Source organism: Tupaia chinensis, unplaced genomic scaffold (assembly GCF_000334495.1).
Source record: "Tupaia chinensis unplaced genomic scaffold, TupChi_1.0 Scaffold000099_1, whole genome shotgun sequence".
Taxonomy (NCBI): domain Eukaryota; kingdom Metazoa; phylum Chordata; class Mammalia; order Scandentia; family Tupaiidae; genus Tupaia; species Tupaia belangeri.
The window spans coordinates 5,351,593-5,370,233 of NW_006159563.1; the positions used below are offsets into that span (position 1 = coordinate 5,351,593).

Consider the following 18,641-nt stretch of genomic DNA (forward strand, 5'->3'; position numbering starts at 1 on the left):
TGCCAGAAGCACTAAAGGACCAGCAAGTCTAAAGCAGTGCCTGCTGATCTTCCCTTCTTGTCTTTTACTCTGTCACATCCTGGTTTTATGATCTTCACAGCATTTTCCGCTCTTTAAAACTACTTTGGCTAGCTGTCTATTTACGCGTATATTGACTGTTACTTTAGACTGTAACCTGCAGTTATGTTCCTTCTGTTATTGTAGCTCAAATTTCTTTCTTTCTTTCTTTCTTTTTTTTTTTAATAAAAGGTTTTTGCTTTAGGGTATGTGCACTCGCTGGAGAGACAAAGAGATAGAGACAGTGTGTGTGTGAGGGAGGGTGGCTACACCACAATCTCTTCTTCTCCATTTTCCTCCCAAGATCTTGGGCATATTATTTTCCTTTAGTCTTTTTTTTTTTTTTTTTTTTTTTTTTTGGACGATAGTGCCACATGTTAAAGCAGCTTTAGCTATATTTTATAGATCTAAAATGACATTCTGGGAGAAGCAGTTCTTGAACTCAAGCATAAAGAAGCTATACAAGTGTGACTATATGAATTTTGGCCAAGGTAAAATTGCTTAATCGGGGATAAGGGCTCTCATAACACATGTCTGTGAGAGAATAGAACAGAACACTCTCTGTTTCACTGTCTAATATAGCTGGACAAGTGTCACATACTTATTGCTAGAACTTCATCAATATCTGCATAACTCCTAAGTATTTACATTTATACTGTCACATGGTAAACAAATTTAGTTTTATTTTGAACATATTGGATTTCATGTTATATATATATTTTGTTTTTGAAAGTTTTTTGCTATAGGGTGCATGCTCTCACCAGAAGGAGACAGAAAGCAAGAAATCATCCCCCAGTGGGGATGGCCATGCTGCATTTCCTTCTCCTATATTCTCCTCTTGGGATCTTGGGCATGCACGCACACGTGCCCAGCGTGAGTTTAAGCCACCAAACCATGGTCGACTACATGGGAGTCCAGCGACATAGCCATTATACCAACTGCTGGTCCCTTATATCATATTTAGTAGTTTACCAGATGACTGCTTATAAATCTGATAACATGTATTTTAAAATTATTAGAATCATTCTTTAGTCTTTTTTTAAAGAATTATTTTGATTTTATTTATGATGATTATTATTAGTTTAAATTTACTATAGGACTTGTGCATTAACCAGAGAGAGAAAAAGAGACAGAGAGAGAGAGAAGGGAAGTGGGAAAGCAAGCTGCCAGGTTTGGGACTCGAACTGTGGTCAGCCATGTGGGAGGGAGGCCAGCGCCTCAACCACCATGCCACCTGCTGGCCCCCTCACTTTTTAGTCTTATTTTGGAGGGCATTAGAGTACTTAACTAAAAATGATCCTGTACCTTTATGGGAGTATCCAAGGGAATGAGTTAATATATTGTAATAGTTGAAATTTATTATGGTGATCACTAAAGTTAATATTTAATGATATGCTAAAATATTAATTTTCTAATAAATTATGTACTAAATTATAGCAATTCTCAATAGTATGAATTCATACTACTTTTTTTTTTTTTTTAATTTTGTCTTATGATGCACGTGCTTGCCGAGACAGACAGAGGGAGAGGGTGAGAAAACACCCAGCACAGGGATGGCCATGCTGCAGTCCTTTCTCCTCTAGTCTCCTTGAAATTTGGGGCAGGCCCACACACATGCCCACTGTGATTTTTAAGCTGCTGCATCTGACACTCGAACCACACAGCTGGCCACGTGGGAGCTAGCACCTTAACCTACATGCCACCAGCTAGCCCAAATGTATACCACTTTCTGAGGATGGAAATAAAGTATATATTTAGAGATTTGTTTTTTCTTTAAATAAAGGAAAAAGAACTAAATGGTTGAAAGTCTTCTGTATCCTGATATATTTTAGGTAAATCAGTGTTTTAAAAAAATTGTTGGTTATGGATTTTTGAAAAATTAACATAATCTTTTCTCATTGATATGTATTTTTAAGAACTTTTTGGAGGGTACAATCCTAATTTTAAATAAGTAGTTATTAAGACCTACTTGCTTCCAGTGACTTATCATCCAAAATTAATAAATCTTAATCCTAAACATTTTAAAGGGAAGACACTGGCCACACTTAAAACCTTTAAAATGTTTTTAGATCAAAGGGAAACTTACTTTGCATATAAGATGTTGAAATTTTTTGATAGAGTGCCATTATGTTTACAATTTTATTAGTTACCTATTTCCACATTGGCACTTACAATGCTAGAAGATATTTCTGTATCTATAATATTTAATATTATAGCTTATGAGTAGATTTTTATGTAACTACGTGGTCCTTTGTTTTGTGAATTTTTGCTTGACTACTTATACTTGTTTTATTTTTCAGGCAATAATAAATAGCACCATCACCCCAAACATGACATTTACTAAAACATCTCAGAAGTTTGGCCAGTGGGCCGATAGCCGGGCAAACACTGTTTATGGACTGGGCTTCTCCTCTGAGCATCATCTTTCAAAAGTAAGTTAAATCATAAAAAACAATTGAAAACCTTCATCTTCAAGTCATGTCTTAAGCATACAGTAGTGAGAGGGCAGTATAAAGTATAGGAGAAATTTGCTTAAGATTCTCAGAAGAACTCTAGAGAATTTAGAGCAAGGAGCAAGAGATCATTGGATTACATTGTCACATGGAAAATTTATTGAACACATTAAAAATAATCACCATTGGTTGCGAAGGATTTGTGAGGTTAACTATCTGTATAACAGGAAATGAAAGGTGAGGATTATCACTTCGGAATAAATTTTGCTTAGAGATTAGCACCCTCAGTTGGAGATGGTCTGCAAGATAGGCAGTTGCCAAGCCCTGAATATGAAATTTAAACTGATAGGGATGTAGATTTCAGCTTTTAATATGACAGCAGGCATATACAGATGACCATGATTATGGTAAATTGTATATCTAATGTGGAATGCCGTGAGCTCTCTGGTGTAGTGCAGAGTAATATCTAACAGACACCATAAGGAATTTTTGGATGATACTGGCCAAGAATTACCCGGGCCAGAAAGGCTAACAAAACACTCAGCATTTCCAAGTTAAATGTTGGAAATAAAACAGGTGTTATGCCAAAAGCAAAAGCCGTGCAGTGTTCATATCAACAGTGCCTAATATCTTAGGGATAATACATGGAAAGAGTATATAAAGAAAAAAAAATACAATCTCAAAATACTAAGATGATCAAGGAAATGAGCTTGCTCTTCAGATTTTGTGACTATCAGACCTAAGATTTATGCTTAAAACCTTTGAAGTTTTCAGTAAAAAACATAACCCTACACTTGAAGCACTTTACAAACCATTTAGTTGTATACATAGGATCTGATGGCTTAGACTCTTGTAGATAATGTACTATTCACATTTACATTAAATCCTATTTATTATATACAGATGCTTTGAAATGAATTCTTTTAAAACATCTTATTTGTGAATATTGACTTGAAGTTATAGTTAGATCCATCAGTAGTTGAAATAATCTACTTTGTTTTCTTTAGTTTTAATTTGAAACATTTCTTAACACTTGTTTTTTAGTGTCTTTGTTACCTTTGGATATAAATTGTAGTCTAGAGAGCTCAGTTTTAAAGTTATTTTAATTTTTGCCTTGGTGATTGTAAATCATTCTCTGCAGGATGATTAAAACAAGTGTTATCTGATTTAATTTCTCTTACATGCTTCTTATTCTCTGTATACGTTCCTTGAACTGTGGTTAAGGTCTAAGTTTTAGATTTATAACCTCTCTGCATAACAAAGACACAGTTGAGCATTGCCCTTCCATAAATAATCCCCTTGGGAAATTACATGTGTATCCTAATATTTTTGGCATTACTTAGAATCTTTTTTTTTTAGAGGTTTTTGCTATAGGGCATTTGTACTCACCAGAGAGACAGAGAGAGAGAAAGTGAAAAATCACCCACCGGGGGGATGGCCACACATCTCTTCTCCTCCTTTCTTCACTGCAGATCTTGGGCACACACGCACACACACCTGGCATGAGTTTAAGCCACCAGGTCGAGGACTTGAACTGCGATCGACTACATGGGAGTCTAGTGACATAGCCATTAACTAACTGCTGGTCCCCCCTTAGAACCTTTTTAGAACGTATCTTTTGGAGTTAGCTATTAAAGCCTATAGCAAAAATAATAAAACTATTAAGTATATTCATAATTTTATTATATCATAGTATATTCATAATTTTATTATACTATTAAGTATATTCAGCTTGCTAAATTTCTTGACTTGACAACACAAAACTAAATTGTAGATTGATTCCTTAAATAAACTTGCATGAAATGATATTTGTACCTAAGTAATTCTGACTATAAGTTCTTCATTACATCTTTTAGATTATTGAGCATCTACCTGATGTAGTAAAGGAATAGTTTATTAAATTCTGTCAGTCATATTGCTTTCTCCTATCTGATCTATTCTCTAGAAATGTCTTTTTTTCCTCTCAAGAAAATTTATTTTCCTCTTTAAAGTTATCATGTACTTTGACTAGCCTTACTTTTGATGAATCCTAGTGTGTCGAAGGTAGATCGAATATTAAGAAAAACCCTTACACCATTAGAAACAAGTCTAATTTAATTAATTCATTTGCTGTATCTCTAAGAGCTTAAGATCAGTCCCTTAGAGTGTTTTGATCCAAAGATGAGAAAGTTATGATTTATTTTCCAAGTTACTTTAAGGACTAATTTGGGGGCCAGCTGGTGGTGTGGTGCTTGAGGCAGCTGGATCTCACATAGCCAACCACGAAGTTTGTGTCCCTGACTGCTGGCTTGTAGAACTGGCCAGGTCCTTATGTGCACATGTCTAAAAATCCCAAGAGGAGAATGGAGAAGAAGGGATTGCGGTGTGGCCATCTCCCCAAGGGGTGCTTTCTCATTTTCCCTTTCTCTCACTCTTTCTCTAGCTAGTGCATGCTCCCATAGGGTGGGGGCGACTAATTTGGGTGCTTTGTAAACTGTTTGGGCCCAAATGCGTTTATAATGTTTTACATAAATGAAATAACTATTTAAGTACTCTGGCTTGTTTAATCATTAAAAACCATGAATGAGTCAAAGCATTGTAAGTGTTTGGAGGCGGCATGGAAGGCAGCATGATGGTAAGAAATGCGTGGTCTCCTAGGGTTGACTGATGGGAACGCAATTCCAACTGCACTTGTAGTTTTAGTGTTTACTGAAGTGGTACTTTGTTATCATGGAAACCTAAGCCTTCATGTTTTTCCATTGCTGAAAACAAAGGATATAAAAATTAGCAATAATGTAGGTTTTTATCAAGTTGAGAAAGTTTAAACATTAGCTGTTTTAGAATGCTGAGTCTAAAAATAATCTTGTGCAGTACTTCAAATCACATATAGGGGAGTTAAATTAGGTCTTTGTCTATGTTTTTTATTTCATATTCACCAGTGAGACCTTTTTAGCTTTGTATTCATTATTATTTTTTAAATGTAGAACTATTCTGTTCAATTAGAGGGGTATGATAGGATATATTTAGTTCCACATACCTTTAGTTCCCTGATTTACAAATTTTAGGTGGAGGTGATAGGGTTTAGGTAAGAAGAAAAGGTTGTGGTAATGACAGTTTTGACCCTTCTCAATCTCTCAAATGCAGGTCAAGTATCACAAGTCTTCCCTTCCCAAATTTCCTTTCCCAAGATGGGAATGAAATCATTGTTGGTTTATGGAGATTTGAGATGGGAAGTATTGATACGATTTTATATATTTACTGCCAACTCAACAAATATTTAAGTTACTGAGAGATTTAACATTTTTAAATTTAATGATTTTCTATCCCTAATTTATAATCTCTGATTACAGTGATAGACTAGCTTCCACTTCTAAAACATAAACACCATTTGTGACCATGGCGTTTTATGTACTCTGTGGGTTCCCAAGAATTAGCAGTTCATGGATGGTCATTTTTGTTTTGGAATTCTTACTAATCTTAAAGACCTTTGTGGAGTTTTAAAAATTCCTTTCTGCTTCTGTACATTGGTTGTTTAGAAATCTGAGAAATGAATTTTCAATTATGTCAGTGATAATAGTGTTACTATTTGTATTGTTGAAAATGAAATGCCTTACAAGATATGCAGGACATAAGAATTGGAAAATTATTTGCTGAGAACATGTATGTTGATGTGCTTGATTGAGCCAATGCACAGGGTATTTTGGATGGAAAATTCATTTTTGTGTTGTGATGGTGTATAGTGAATTAATGTAGAAAATGAATAAATTAATAAAATTAAAAAAAACAAAGATAATTGGCAAACTAAAAAAAATGAAATGCCTTATATAATGAGATTTTATATTTTAATAAAAGCTAAAAGCATTTTCTAAATCTGTGATGTTTACAAGGGAATACTTGAGCGATTGCATTTTCTTGGTGATAAACCATAGTCTGCCTCTGTTTACTGATTCCTTAGTTTTAGTAAATTGTTTGTGAACAGCCAAGGAAGCATAGCTGACACTAAATTCTAACTTAATTATATTATGATTTTGAATGAGATTTGTCAAAATATTGTATAGTGTTCAGATGCTTGATATCAGGTTTCTTTTTCTATCATTTCTATATTACAAGTTGTAATTGATTTGGAGGCTATGTTGCTTGTATAAGAATCAGTTATTCAGAAATTGAAAGAAAACTAAGATAAATGTGGGCACCGTGACTTGTTTTTACTTGGTTAACGTATGTAGTCTTTATACATTTAGTTTGCAGAAAAGTTTCAGGAATTTAAAGAAGCCGCTCGACTAGCAAAAGAGAAGTCACAAGAGAAGATGGAACTTACCAGTACACCTTCACAGGTGGGTATTGCATCCCTATTCTTTTTATGCTGTGTTAATTTCAGGTGAAACTCTTTATGCCATAGTTAAATTTGGGAAAATAATGCCAAAATTAATTTCCAAACAGGACACTGAAATTCATTCTTTAATTTGTCCTGGTGGAGAAAGGTTTTTTTCACGTGTCAGTGTCTACAAGAATATTCTTAAAAATTTAATTTAGTGGAACCAGCAGATGGTTTAATGGTTATAGTGCTGGACTCCTATGTAGTTGACTAGTTCAAGTCCTGTACCCAGCAGCTTAAGACTCATGCTGGGTACATGTGCATGCATGCCCATGATCCCAAGAGAAGAATGGAAGAGAAGGGATTGTGGCATGGCCATACCCCCTCGGGGGGTGATTTCTCACTTTCTGTCTCTCTGGCCAGCACACGTGCCATATAGTAAACATCTCTTTTTAAAACAAAACAAAACAAACAAACAAAGACTTCAGTTAGTAATTAAAACTAAGATTATGTATTGTATATCCAATTTAAAATAACATAAGTACATAAAGATCATGATTGACCTATTTCGTGTTCTGTGTTTTTATATGATGGTTAGTCAAATGCGGTCACAAGAAGTGCTAGAGGAGAAGCTTAGGGAGACAAGTTTGTTCTCACGGGTCCTAGAGAGGAAGGAAGCCTCAGGGTGGTCAGGAGATAATAAACAGAAGCCAGGGGAGAGATCAAGTGGATCTTTTTCAGGATTCCCATGGGAAAGGCAAAACAGGCAAGGGGAAACAGTTTAGGAGTAATTTGAATGACTTCAGCAGTCACTAAACTATAGAGGTGGTACAGAAAACAATATAATACGTAAACAGCATGGTTTGTTTTATCTAATTCTGAGGTGTACTTAAATCTGACAGAACATCTTATTTTATACTTGGCACTGAGACATAAAGATTATAAATTTTAGAGGTAGCACTTTCTCCTTTAGCAAGCAGCTTACTTGTCCATCATGATCTTTCTTCAGTAGAGAAGTATGTCTCCAAGTAGAGTTTATTAAATAGTTATGTTTCAGTCCTTTTGCAAAGACTCTAATGTATGATTCATATATTATAGAATGCAAGTTATTTTTAATTTTTCAACAGTAGGCTTTCCGGGGCCAGCAGGTGGTGTAGTGATTAAGGTGCTGAACTCCCACATGGTTGACTGCGGTTTGAGTTCTGGAGCAGTGGGTTGAAACTCTTACAGGGCACATGTGGGTGTGTGCCCAGAATCTTAAGAGGAGAATGGAGGAAAAGGGACTGCAACATGGCCGTTCCCCTGGGGTGGGATTTCTCACTTTCTCTTTCTCCCTATCTCTCTGGCAAGTGCACACACCCTATGGCGAAAACCTCTCTTAAAAGAAAACACAAGGAGGCTGGCAGGTGGTAAGGTGGTTGAGACACTGGACTCCATATGTTTGAGTCCCAAACCTGGTAGCTTACTTTCACACTTTCCCTCTCTCTGATCAAATTAAAAAAATAAATAAGTTCTTTAAAAAAAACAGGCTTTTCTAAAATTAATTCTTTTCAGTTGTTGTCTTAATAGTAGGATTCAGATTGTGCTGTGTCCTTTGTAGTAATTTTTCTGAAGTATACTCCATAGCTTTTATGAAAAATTAAAATGAGATGTTATAGATGTTTTTCTGGAATAATATCAGTAGTAGCCGATAGATATGGAACTTTCTGGAAGAAGTGGATAGAAATTGCCTTGGAATGTCATGAGTAACAAAGTGATTGAAATAGTTTAGAAAATTATTTGCGCTTCAGCTCTCTTCCTACCCCTGGCACCACTCTGTTTGGTAAACCCCACTGGTACAGAGTTGATTTTTTTTCTCTGCACAGGATAGAGAGCTCTTCAGTGTGCTTCAAGTATGTATTTCCTCACAGGCTAAAGTGTACTCTGGCTCCAAGCCAAAGTTCCATTAACCTCCGTACTGGCAATGACCTAGAATAACTTGGGGGATCATTTTGAAACTTCTCTCGAATCTGTTTTCTCTGAATGCTGTGATAGTGTAGCGATACTTTAAGCATGAAAGCCCATTTGAAATGTAGTACCAGTGTGTGTGGGGGGTGGGGGGGTGGGGGAAGGCTCCAGTTCCTCAGGTGATGACCCTAGTGTGAGAAGGAGCTGCAACACCAGCACATTCAGGGAGAGAATAGTCATCGGATTTCAGTGATACTCCACTGGATTAAGCTTCACTGCTGTGCCTAGTTTCCATGATCTAATCATGACTTATGCTTTTGTTCAATTGGTCATGAGCTATTACAAGATGCTGCCAAGACACCTGCTCCTCTTTGGTGGGTGGAAAGTCATCAGTTCTTTACTTTCATCAAAGAACTTTATCAAATATGCTTAAATTTGGAAAATCATGTGAAATAAAAGACATATCTTAAGCTCTTCTGTATTTGAGTTTGAATATACAGATCTTAGTTTATTTTTTTCAGAATATTTGAAGCCTGATTATTAATGTATAGAAAATAGTAAGTTAGTAAATAAATAAAGGTATTTCTTTCATTTCTGACCCCCACTTTTTTTTTACAGTCCTTGTTTCTGTTACAGTTTGAATCGTATTACCATTAGTCACTCCTATTATTCCTCCTTCCTAAAACACAGAGCTTGAGTTTTCCTTGACTTTACCTAATCTGTTGAATTAATGCTTTGCCTGAAGAATAAACTATTATTTAGGGAAGGCTAAGTAGATAAACAATAATAGGTTAAATGGGATAATCAATGGTAGTAGACCCTTAGTTGTTCATAGCTGTTGTTTTTATTTCGAGACGTATAACAGACTGGTTAAGACTTGGTTTGCGAATCAGACAAACTTAAATCCCGTTTCTGTCACTCTGTGATCTTGGGAAGGTCGTTTATACCATACATCACTTATCTTACAGGATTGTTGAGAGGAGTAAGTATGATAATGTCAGCTCATGGTTAATAAAGTGAGCTCAAGAGCCTGGCTTTGAATCTGGGTTTGGGCTCGAACCCTTACTAGTTTTTAAACTTAGACAAATGATTGTTTTCTTTATCTGTAAAACAGAATAGCAAGAATATGTCTTTAAAAAAAAAGAAAAGCTTTGCTATGTGATATGCGCACTTGCCAGAGAGAGACAGAGTGGGGAATGAGAAAGCACCCCCTGCCCCAGGCAATGGCCATGCTGCAATCCCTTCTCCTCCATTCTCTTTGTGGATTTTTGGCATGCATGCACACATGCCTAACATATTTTTAAGCTGCCAGGCCTGGGACTCAAACCTTGCAGTTGGCCATGTGGGATCTACCTACCTTAACCGCCATGCCACCAGCTGGCCTATGTTACATATATTATTTTAAGGTTACTTTGAGTACTAAAGAAGGGTTAGAAAGTGCTTAGCATCTAATAAAAACTCAACAACTGTTAACAATTGCTATAGGTGATGTGGCTATAACAGTGAGAAAGATGTAAAGCCTTAACATAGTATCTGGCACATAACAACTGTAGAAAAATAGATTCCTTAACCGTATAAATTCTGTATCACAGTTTTTTGGAAGACTTGTTAAAACACAGATAACTGAGTCCCACCCCCAGGGTTTCTGATTTAGTAGGTCTACACTGGGGACCCTGAGTATTCACATTCCTAATAGGTTTCTAGGAGACGGCCATGCTGGTCTGGAGATGACGCTGAGAGCAGCAGTTCTGTAGGCATTCCCCGTTCCTGAAGACTTGTTATAAAAGACATTCCAGAGCAAAGTTAGCCACTTCTGACACAAACCCAGAATCTCCTTCTGTGGGTCACCCTCACAGAGCATTGTGTTTGGTGCTGTGCCGCTGTCTGGCCCCTTCATCTTTCTCTATGGACTCTTCTGGTCTCTTTCGTAGCATTTCTTTCTATTTCCACTGCCATAAAAACTCAAAATCATCAACTCCTTTCTCAGTTTTTCTCATCAAACCTCTGTTCAGAAAGGAGAGGTGGTTTCATTGTCAGTTATGTATTAAAGACTGGAAGGGAACAGATCTTCCACAAATGTGTGTTAAATGATAAAATGTTTTGCTTAACCAAAAAGGATGTGACTATAATTGGAATGTCAATTTCAGACTTTGCTGGACCAAAGTGGAGGTGGTGGTGGTATCCGGTCTAGTGGGGAAGGGCAATGTCACCACACAGCCCTGCACCCCACCCTCTACTGCTGAGTAGGTGGGGACCCCATCCTGAAGTGAGGGCTAAGGTGATTTATTAGGTCATTGGAAAGGTTATGACATGTTTTTCTATACAAAAATGCCTCATGGCTTTTCTGATGACCCTCTATTTTTTCATGGGTTTCAGAATATTACTAGTTTTTTTGGCTTTGTTGTCATTTCGTAAGGGGAGACATAAACACACACACACATATACACAAGAGGGTCTTCACAAAGTTCACGGAAAATGTGTATTATGAAAAAACTTTGTACAGATTTCAATCTTTTTTTGCACCAAAATAAATTCACTTTAATTCATTTTCCTTGAACTTTTTAAAGTCATCTTGTACACATACACATACTTAGGTCAAAGAATGTATTATTTGATGTTTCATTTACTATATAACAGCTAGAAGTTTGTAGTCTCATGAATATACCCCCAAGTTGTTTTGTTTGTTTTTATTTTTGGAGAGAGATTTTTGCTATAAGGTATGTGCCCTCTCCAGAGAGACAGAGACTGAAAGCAAGAAATCATCTCCCAGGGGGGATGGACACACCACAATTCCTCTCCATTCTCCTCTCAGGATCTTTGGCATACATGCACATGCACCTGGCATGGAGGTTTAAAAGATCAGGTCCAACACTCAAACCACAGTCAACTGCATGGGAGTCCAGTGCACCATCTGCTGGTTCCTAAGTTTTTAATTTTAATATTTGATTTGAAGGTATAAAATTTTAATTTTGTATAGATAAGTTTTATTTAAAGAATAAAGCTTAATGTGTAGAAAACAACATACAATTTAGATTTTAAAAGAACTAGGTGTTTAGACTATGTTAGAGTTCAGAGTGTGTTCTTTTAACATATGTAACATTTCTGAAGGTTTTATAGAATTATTTTGGCTACTTGTGGGATAGTTGGGAGGAAAGGGGTTTCAGTTTCCTTCTATGCATTTTGATATTCTTGGAGCTTTTTCTTATTCTCAAATATTAATTTTATTTTTTAAAAAGCATGCTTTGGGGGACCAGCCGTTGGAATAATGGCTATGTTGCTGGAGTCCCATGTAGTCGACCACGGTTCGAATCCTGGACCTGGTGACTTAAAACTCACACCGTGTGCATGTGTGCCCAAGATCCCGAGAGGAGAACGGAGGAGAAGGGATTGTGGCATGGCCATCCCCCTGGGGGGTGATTTCTCACTTTCTGTCTCTCCGTCTCTGTCTTTCTGGCGAGTGCACGTGCCCTATAGCAAAAACCTCTCCAAAAAGAAAAAAAAAAGCTTGTTTTGCGGTCCCCATATCGTTATAGTTAAGTACTATGCATTGGGAAATGGATCCTACAGGGCCAACTGCAGTATGAATCCTGTCCCCAGTGGCATGAGAAACACGCTGGGCACATGTGTATGCATGCCCTAAATTCTAACAAGATAGAAATGGCGGGGGTGGGGGGTAGGGGGGAGGATTGCAGTGTGACCACACACCACTGGGGGTGCTTTCTGTCTGATGAGTGTACACACTTTCTGGGAATTATAAAACAACAACAAAAAGATAAAAATTCATGCTTTGGGTGGGCTTTTTTGATTTTTGTTTTAGATATATCTAGGATAACTAAATATATGTTTAGTTAAATATAGCTAATATTTGGGGCTGGCAGGTGGCATGGTGGTTAAGGTGCTGGACTCTCACATGGCCAATTACAGTTTGAGTCCCAGACCAGGCGGCTTTCTCTTGCTCTCTCCCCAAATTCAAGAAATAATAATAATAAATAAAAATTTAAAAATATATAGCTAGTATTCTTGTTTTCTAAAGAAAAGCTTGCTGCATTGAGATGTTATAGTTGTTGCCACCTTTACCCCACCCCTTTCTTCCTCTCCTTTTTCTCCTGTTTAATTTGCCTTTGAGAATAGTTTTTCTACTTCAGTCACATCAACATTTGTAGACTCCTCAAGTTCCGTGCCTCGAAATGCTCCCCCTTAGACTCTAAAGTGAAATGAGCAGTATATCCTGGAAGGAAATAAGAACCAGGAGTCAAACTGCTACTCCTCTCTCGCTTAGCACTGTCTTTGTTAATGATAGGAGCATGCCCACAAGGTAGGGGGAGAGAAAAACGAAGAGAGGAAGCACCTTCAACAAGATCTCATCATACTGTGATGTCTCTTTCCCAGCCCTCTAGCTCCTCAAGGTCCTAGATGCCCATGTGCATGCCTGACATGTTTTTAGATCTGCCAAGGGATCCGAACCATGGTTGGCCGTAATGGCCTCCAGCCCTGCAGGGCACTGCATTACAACTGTGCCACAGTGGCCCGACCTTTCTTTCCCCTTGTTTCTTCTAACCTGCTTGTGCCTCCACACTCTTGTTGATTGATGCCAGCAAATCCCTAAATTAATCCTTAGTTATTTACTCTTTCAGTTTGACAAGGTAATTTGTTTCTGTTTTCCTTTCTACTGAGCCACATCTTGAACATTTTATAAAAGCTGTTAAGTAGATTAGACAGTCAGCTTTTATTATTTTAGCTTGGTTTGGCCTGCCTTTGAGAAAAATAGGCCTAACTTATTAATACCAAAGATGGTTTTTTTACTGGCTGCTTAAGCTTTTTCTGGCTAGTTAATATGGCCGTAACTGATCTAGAAATAGTCACTTTGAGTAAATTGTTTCATTATCCATTTAGTAGGAGCTGACTTTGTTGTAAAACAGTTTTATAGTGTCACATTATACTTAGACTTTACTCCTTTGTTAGCTATCGTTTAAGAAAATATAGGAGAAATACTTAATAAGAATGAAATTAAAGGTCAAAATTAAGGTTGAAAAATGATGGGGCTACCAGGTGGAGGTTGAGGTGCTGGGCTCCCCCATAGCTGACCATGGTTTGAGTCTTGGACCTGGCATCTTGTTTTCTCACTTTCCCTCTTTCTATCTATCTTGCTCTGGTCAAATTAAAAAAATAATAATAAATAAAATTAAATAAATAACTCTTTTTAAAAAGAAAAATTGTTGTGATATTGATAATTAAGACAATATCCTTTTGCTAGCTTGTATGATTTTATGACGTTATGTACTATTAGTTAAAATACTTAAATGTGAAATACATATAGCAGTATACAGTCTCACCATATTTCCATTTTCTGTATTGTTTCAAGTACTTCATGAACAACATTTTTAATATAAGGTGTATATATTATCATAACCTAGCTACTGCTTTATACTCACATTTTCTTTTTCCAATTATAAACATTTTCCAGTATTGCTCATATTCAACTTATTTTTATTTGAGGAAATCTTGTATTCTTTCAGGTCGATAAATTACAGTCATATTAACCACTCCATTCTTGGACACATGTTTTCATTTTCTTCCTTAACATAGATTAACATTTCATTGTGAAGTTTTATTGCCCAAGAATCATAAGGGGTTCACAGGCTTCTCTTTAACAGTCTGTTGGTATGTCCTTCCTTAGCTAACTGGTTTATCAAATAACAACTTACCTGATTTCTAATAAAAAAATACTTGGGTAATTGATAATGACAGACACAAGAGTAAGTGTCAGCTTGAGCTTCATTTTAAATTCTACTTCATTTCCAAAGGGTTAAATTAATTTTATTTTGATAGGCAAATCTTAACTAAAAGTAGAAATAAGACAGGAAATTTTATGACGAAAAAGAATTCCATTATTAGACCAAAAAAGCTGAAATTCACTAACAATGATTATGTATAGTATGTTATAGAGATATTTCCAGATGCTTTTCTGAATAACTCAATGGGAATTGAAAAGTAGGACAGGTAAAAAAATGAAAACTTGCAGATTTCATTCCACCTTTACCCTTTTCCCTTCCCCTTCCCATGACCCCTTCCTGTGATCTTTCTTTCTAGATAAAATCGTATGCTCTTGAATTTCTGTATTATCTTCTTTTTCTTAAGTAATTCTTTAAATATACTTTACTTTGACAAATTACTTATTTATATAAACTCAAAAGCTTTTCAGTTCATTGAAACTACATTTCTAAATTGTTATATTTATGTTTCTAAATTGTATTAGGTTTGAGGATATTTTCTTCTGAGTTACTTTGCTTCAAAAATTATTTCTCTTTCAAATTTTACTTTTTAAGTGCTTTACTCACATTTTAATAGAAATCTAGCTCATAATTAAGCGTGTATCAGAGTCCATTTTAACTGTTAAGATGATATTGTGTACTTTAGCAAAAATGTAACTCCTTTTTTTTTATCATCCATCCCTTTTTTTAAGGAATCAGCAGGCGGGGATCTTCAGTCTCCTTTAACACCAGAAAGTATCAATGGGACAGATGATGAAAGAACACCTGATGTGACACAGAACTCAGAACCAAGGGCCGAACCAACTCAGAATGCATTGCCATTTTCACATAGGTACAGATTCAATTCAACAATCATGATTAAGTAAAATGTATAAATATGGACATTTATTTGGTTTCAGGAACTCTTGCAGTTATGAACTTTGAATGAAATTCAAGGTCAGACCTCATTTTGTTTGTTGTGTTTTATTTTGGGGTAACTTTTAGCATGAGCCGATTAATGTTAATGGCAGATATATTTTTGCACAGAAACTAATAAGAGATATAGTTTTATTTGCCTTTTGAATTTTTTAATAATTCAATATTCTAAAAAAATAGTTTATCCTAAATGTGTTCTAAACCAGTTATATTAGTTGGCCATACAGTGGCATATTTAGGATGTAAAGAGGAAATTTTACAGAAAATTGCAGTGTTACAAATATAAAATAAATGTCAGTTAATTATCTATTTCCAAGTTAATTTTAATTCTTCTTTGGAAACTTTTCACTATATAGTTTTAGTTAAAATCAAGGGAACAATTTTCCTCTATTGTGTATTTCTTTGGTGGACTGATTTTTAAAAAATCAAATTCTTTGGCATATTAAGAATTGTGAAATGATATTCCAAACTTTTCTTCATGAGAATTTTTATTTTGATTGAAATTTGTTGGACATTAGGGGATGGGATTAGAGGCTAACACTGAGGTACTTCATGGTCAAACCAAAGAAAAAGAAAAAAAAAATTTAAGGTATTTTGTTTGATTTTTGTTTTTTGTATTTATGATATTTGTGCAGCACAATGTGATTTTTCAGTACAAGAATGCAATGTCAAGAATAAATCAGGGGGATTAGTATATCCATCATCTCAACTATTTGTCATACTTTGTGTGGGAAACATTCAGAATCCTCTTTTCTTTTTTTATGCTATTCTGAAATATACAGTAAATTTACTATTGTTAGCTGTACTTACCTGTCTGTAATTGTGTTTCCATTAACCATCATCTCCCAAGCCCCTTTCCCCACTATACTTCACAGCCTCTATTACTCATTCTTTACCTCTCTTTGCATATGAGGTCAGCCTTTCTAATGTCTACATATGAATGAGAGCGTGAGGTGTTCTCTTTATGTGCCTTGTTTATTTCACTTTCCATAATGTGTTCCTGGTTTGCCATGTTACCTCAGATGTCAGGATTTCATCCTTTTTAGTGACTGAATAGTATTCCTCTGTGCGTATTTATCACATTTTCTTTATCCGTTTGTGTTGTGATTGATACTCAGATCAAGTCTATATCTGGGCTGTTGTGAATTGTGCTGCAATAAACCATGAGGTATAGATAACTTTACAACATACTGATTTCTTTTTCGGTGGATAAATGCCTAGTAATGGTATTGCTAGATCATATGGCAGTTCTGTTTCTGGGTTTTTTTGAGGAGCTCCCATACATTTTTCTATAATAGCTCTACTAATCGACATTTCCACCAACAGTGTAGAAGAGTTCAACTTTAGGAATGTTTTTAGTAATGAATAGGGATGGGTAGTCAAAACTATTTGATGATGGGACTAGTCTAAGTTATTCCTAAAAATTCTAACAATTTAGCATAAAATAGTAGACATATTTTGGCGTCACCATGGATTTCATGCTGTAACCATTGCAATGTAGGCATATTTTCTTTTTATAGTTATAAAGATGACTGAACACATAAACATTTTTAGTTCCTGCAATCTGACAAATGTATGTTCACATTGATTTATAAAACACAGTCTTTAAATATATAATTATAATAAAAGAATGATGTTATTATGCAGATTTTAAAATTCTTTACTTATGTTGATGGAAGGAAAAAATTTCCTTCCTATTAAGTGATATTTAACATATCCATTTAATAAATAGACTTTAATAATTATATACTTGATTTTTTTTTTTTTTTTTTTGGACTAACAAATTGAGCCATCTGCATTGAATACTGTAGTGTTTGGAAATCAGAACTTTTATGTTTATCATTTATAAGAACTATTTTTGATTTACTTCATGCATCTCAAATCTTCTAAATGTTTACTGTTTTTATATTCCTTACTATTTGGAGGTACCACCTGGTATGTTCACATTGATTTATAAAACACAGTCTTTAAATATATAATTATAATAAAAGAATGATGTTATTATGCAGATTTTAAAATTCTTTACTTATGTTGATGGAAGGAAAAAATTTCCTTCCTATTAAGTGATATTTAACATATCCATTTAATAAATAGACTTTAATAATTATATACTTGATTTTTTTTTTTTTTTTTTGGACTAACAAATTGAGCCATCTGCATTGAATACTGTAGTGTTTGGAAATCAGAACTTTTATGTTTATCATTTATAAGAACTATTTTTGATTTACTTCATGCATCTCAAATCTTCTAAATGTTTACTGTTTTTATATTCCTTACTATTTGGAGGTACCACCTGGAATTAGTCTTCTTTTATTTATTTTTCTCTATTCTTGGGAGTCCAGTAGGAATTTCTTTGACCTAAAGATAAAACTTCTTTGACTACTGGAATTTATAGATTTATAGATTAGCTGTGGAGATATTTGATAGTTCTGAATATAAAATTGAGCAGGTCAATTTAAGCTTTCATGTTATGTTAAGGGCATGTATAATCTCAGAAGTTTTCTTTCATATTATTTTTTAAATACTTAACTGTAAGATTTTAGAAGATTTATTTTCCAAACTTGTTTTGATTTTATGGTAGTCCATATTAATGTTAAACTAATTATTTTTACTGAAATGAAGATTTTCACCTGAGGTAGAAAGTTGAGTATTTTATAGCTAATATTAGAATCCTAGAATATCCTAGGTAGAAGAGACCTCAGAGATGGTATAATCCATAATTTTCCAAACTGTGATAGTTTGAAATCATCTTAATAGTTTATTGGTGGCATAATGAACAATGAAATATAATAAAACTAAAGAGAAAACATCAGAATAAAACCCATGTTAATAGTAGAAACTGTTTCAGTTGTGTACATATATGTGTATGTTCTGGGTTACAGTGAACAAATATCAAAGTTAGTAAACATTTACCTTTGACATATGAGGGCACTAAATACTAGTGTTAGGCGAGTTGTCCTAGATCACATTGTTCCTTAGTAACAACTTTGAGACCATTAACTTAGTTCTTCCGATACTAGTGTGTATTGTCAATTAACAGTAAATTTTAATCACATACCCAATACAAGTACATTGCTGTTACCATGAAGTTAATAACTCTCTTCCTAACTCAGAAGACTAATAGGGAAATAAGATCAGTTTCATAAAGTAGTGACAGAAAGAATATTAAAATAAATTTTATTTAAATCTACAACTTGTAAGTTT

The 18,641-nt window shown here is 35.0% G+C and overlaps 1 protein-coding gene across 1 annotated transcript in view; it reads left to right on the plus strand.

Annotated features, from left to right (window-relative positions):
* The window catches only part of HOMER1 (homer scaffold protein 1), a 168,729-nt gene that overhangs the window by 80,461 nt on the left and 69,627 nt on the right, over window positions 1-18,641 (plus strand). Inside the window, exons 3-5 of the mRNA XM_027769956.1 lie at window positions 2,358-2,489; window positions 6,731-6,823; window positions 15,215-15,354. Of these exons, the coding sequence (XP_027625757.1) occupies window positions 2,358-2,489; window positions 6,731-6,823; window positions 15,215-15,354 (365 nt within the window). The remainder of the gene's footprint in view (window positions 1-2,357; window positions 2,490-6,730; window positions 6,824-15,214; window positions 15,355-18,641) is intronic.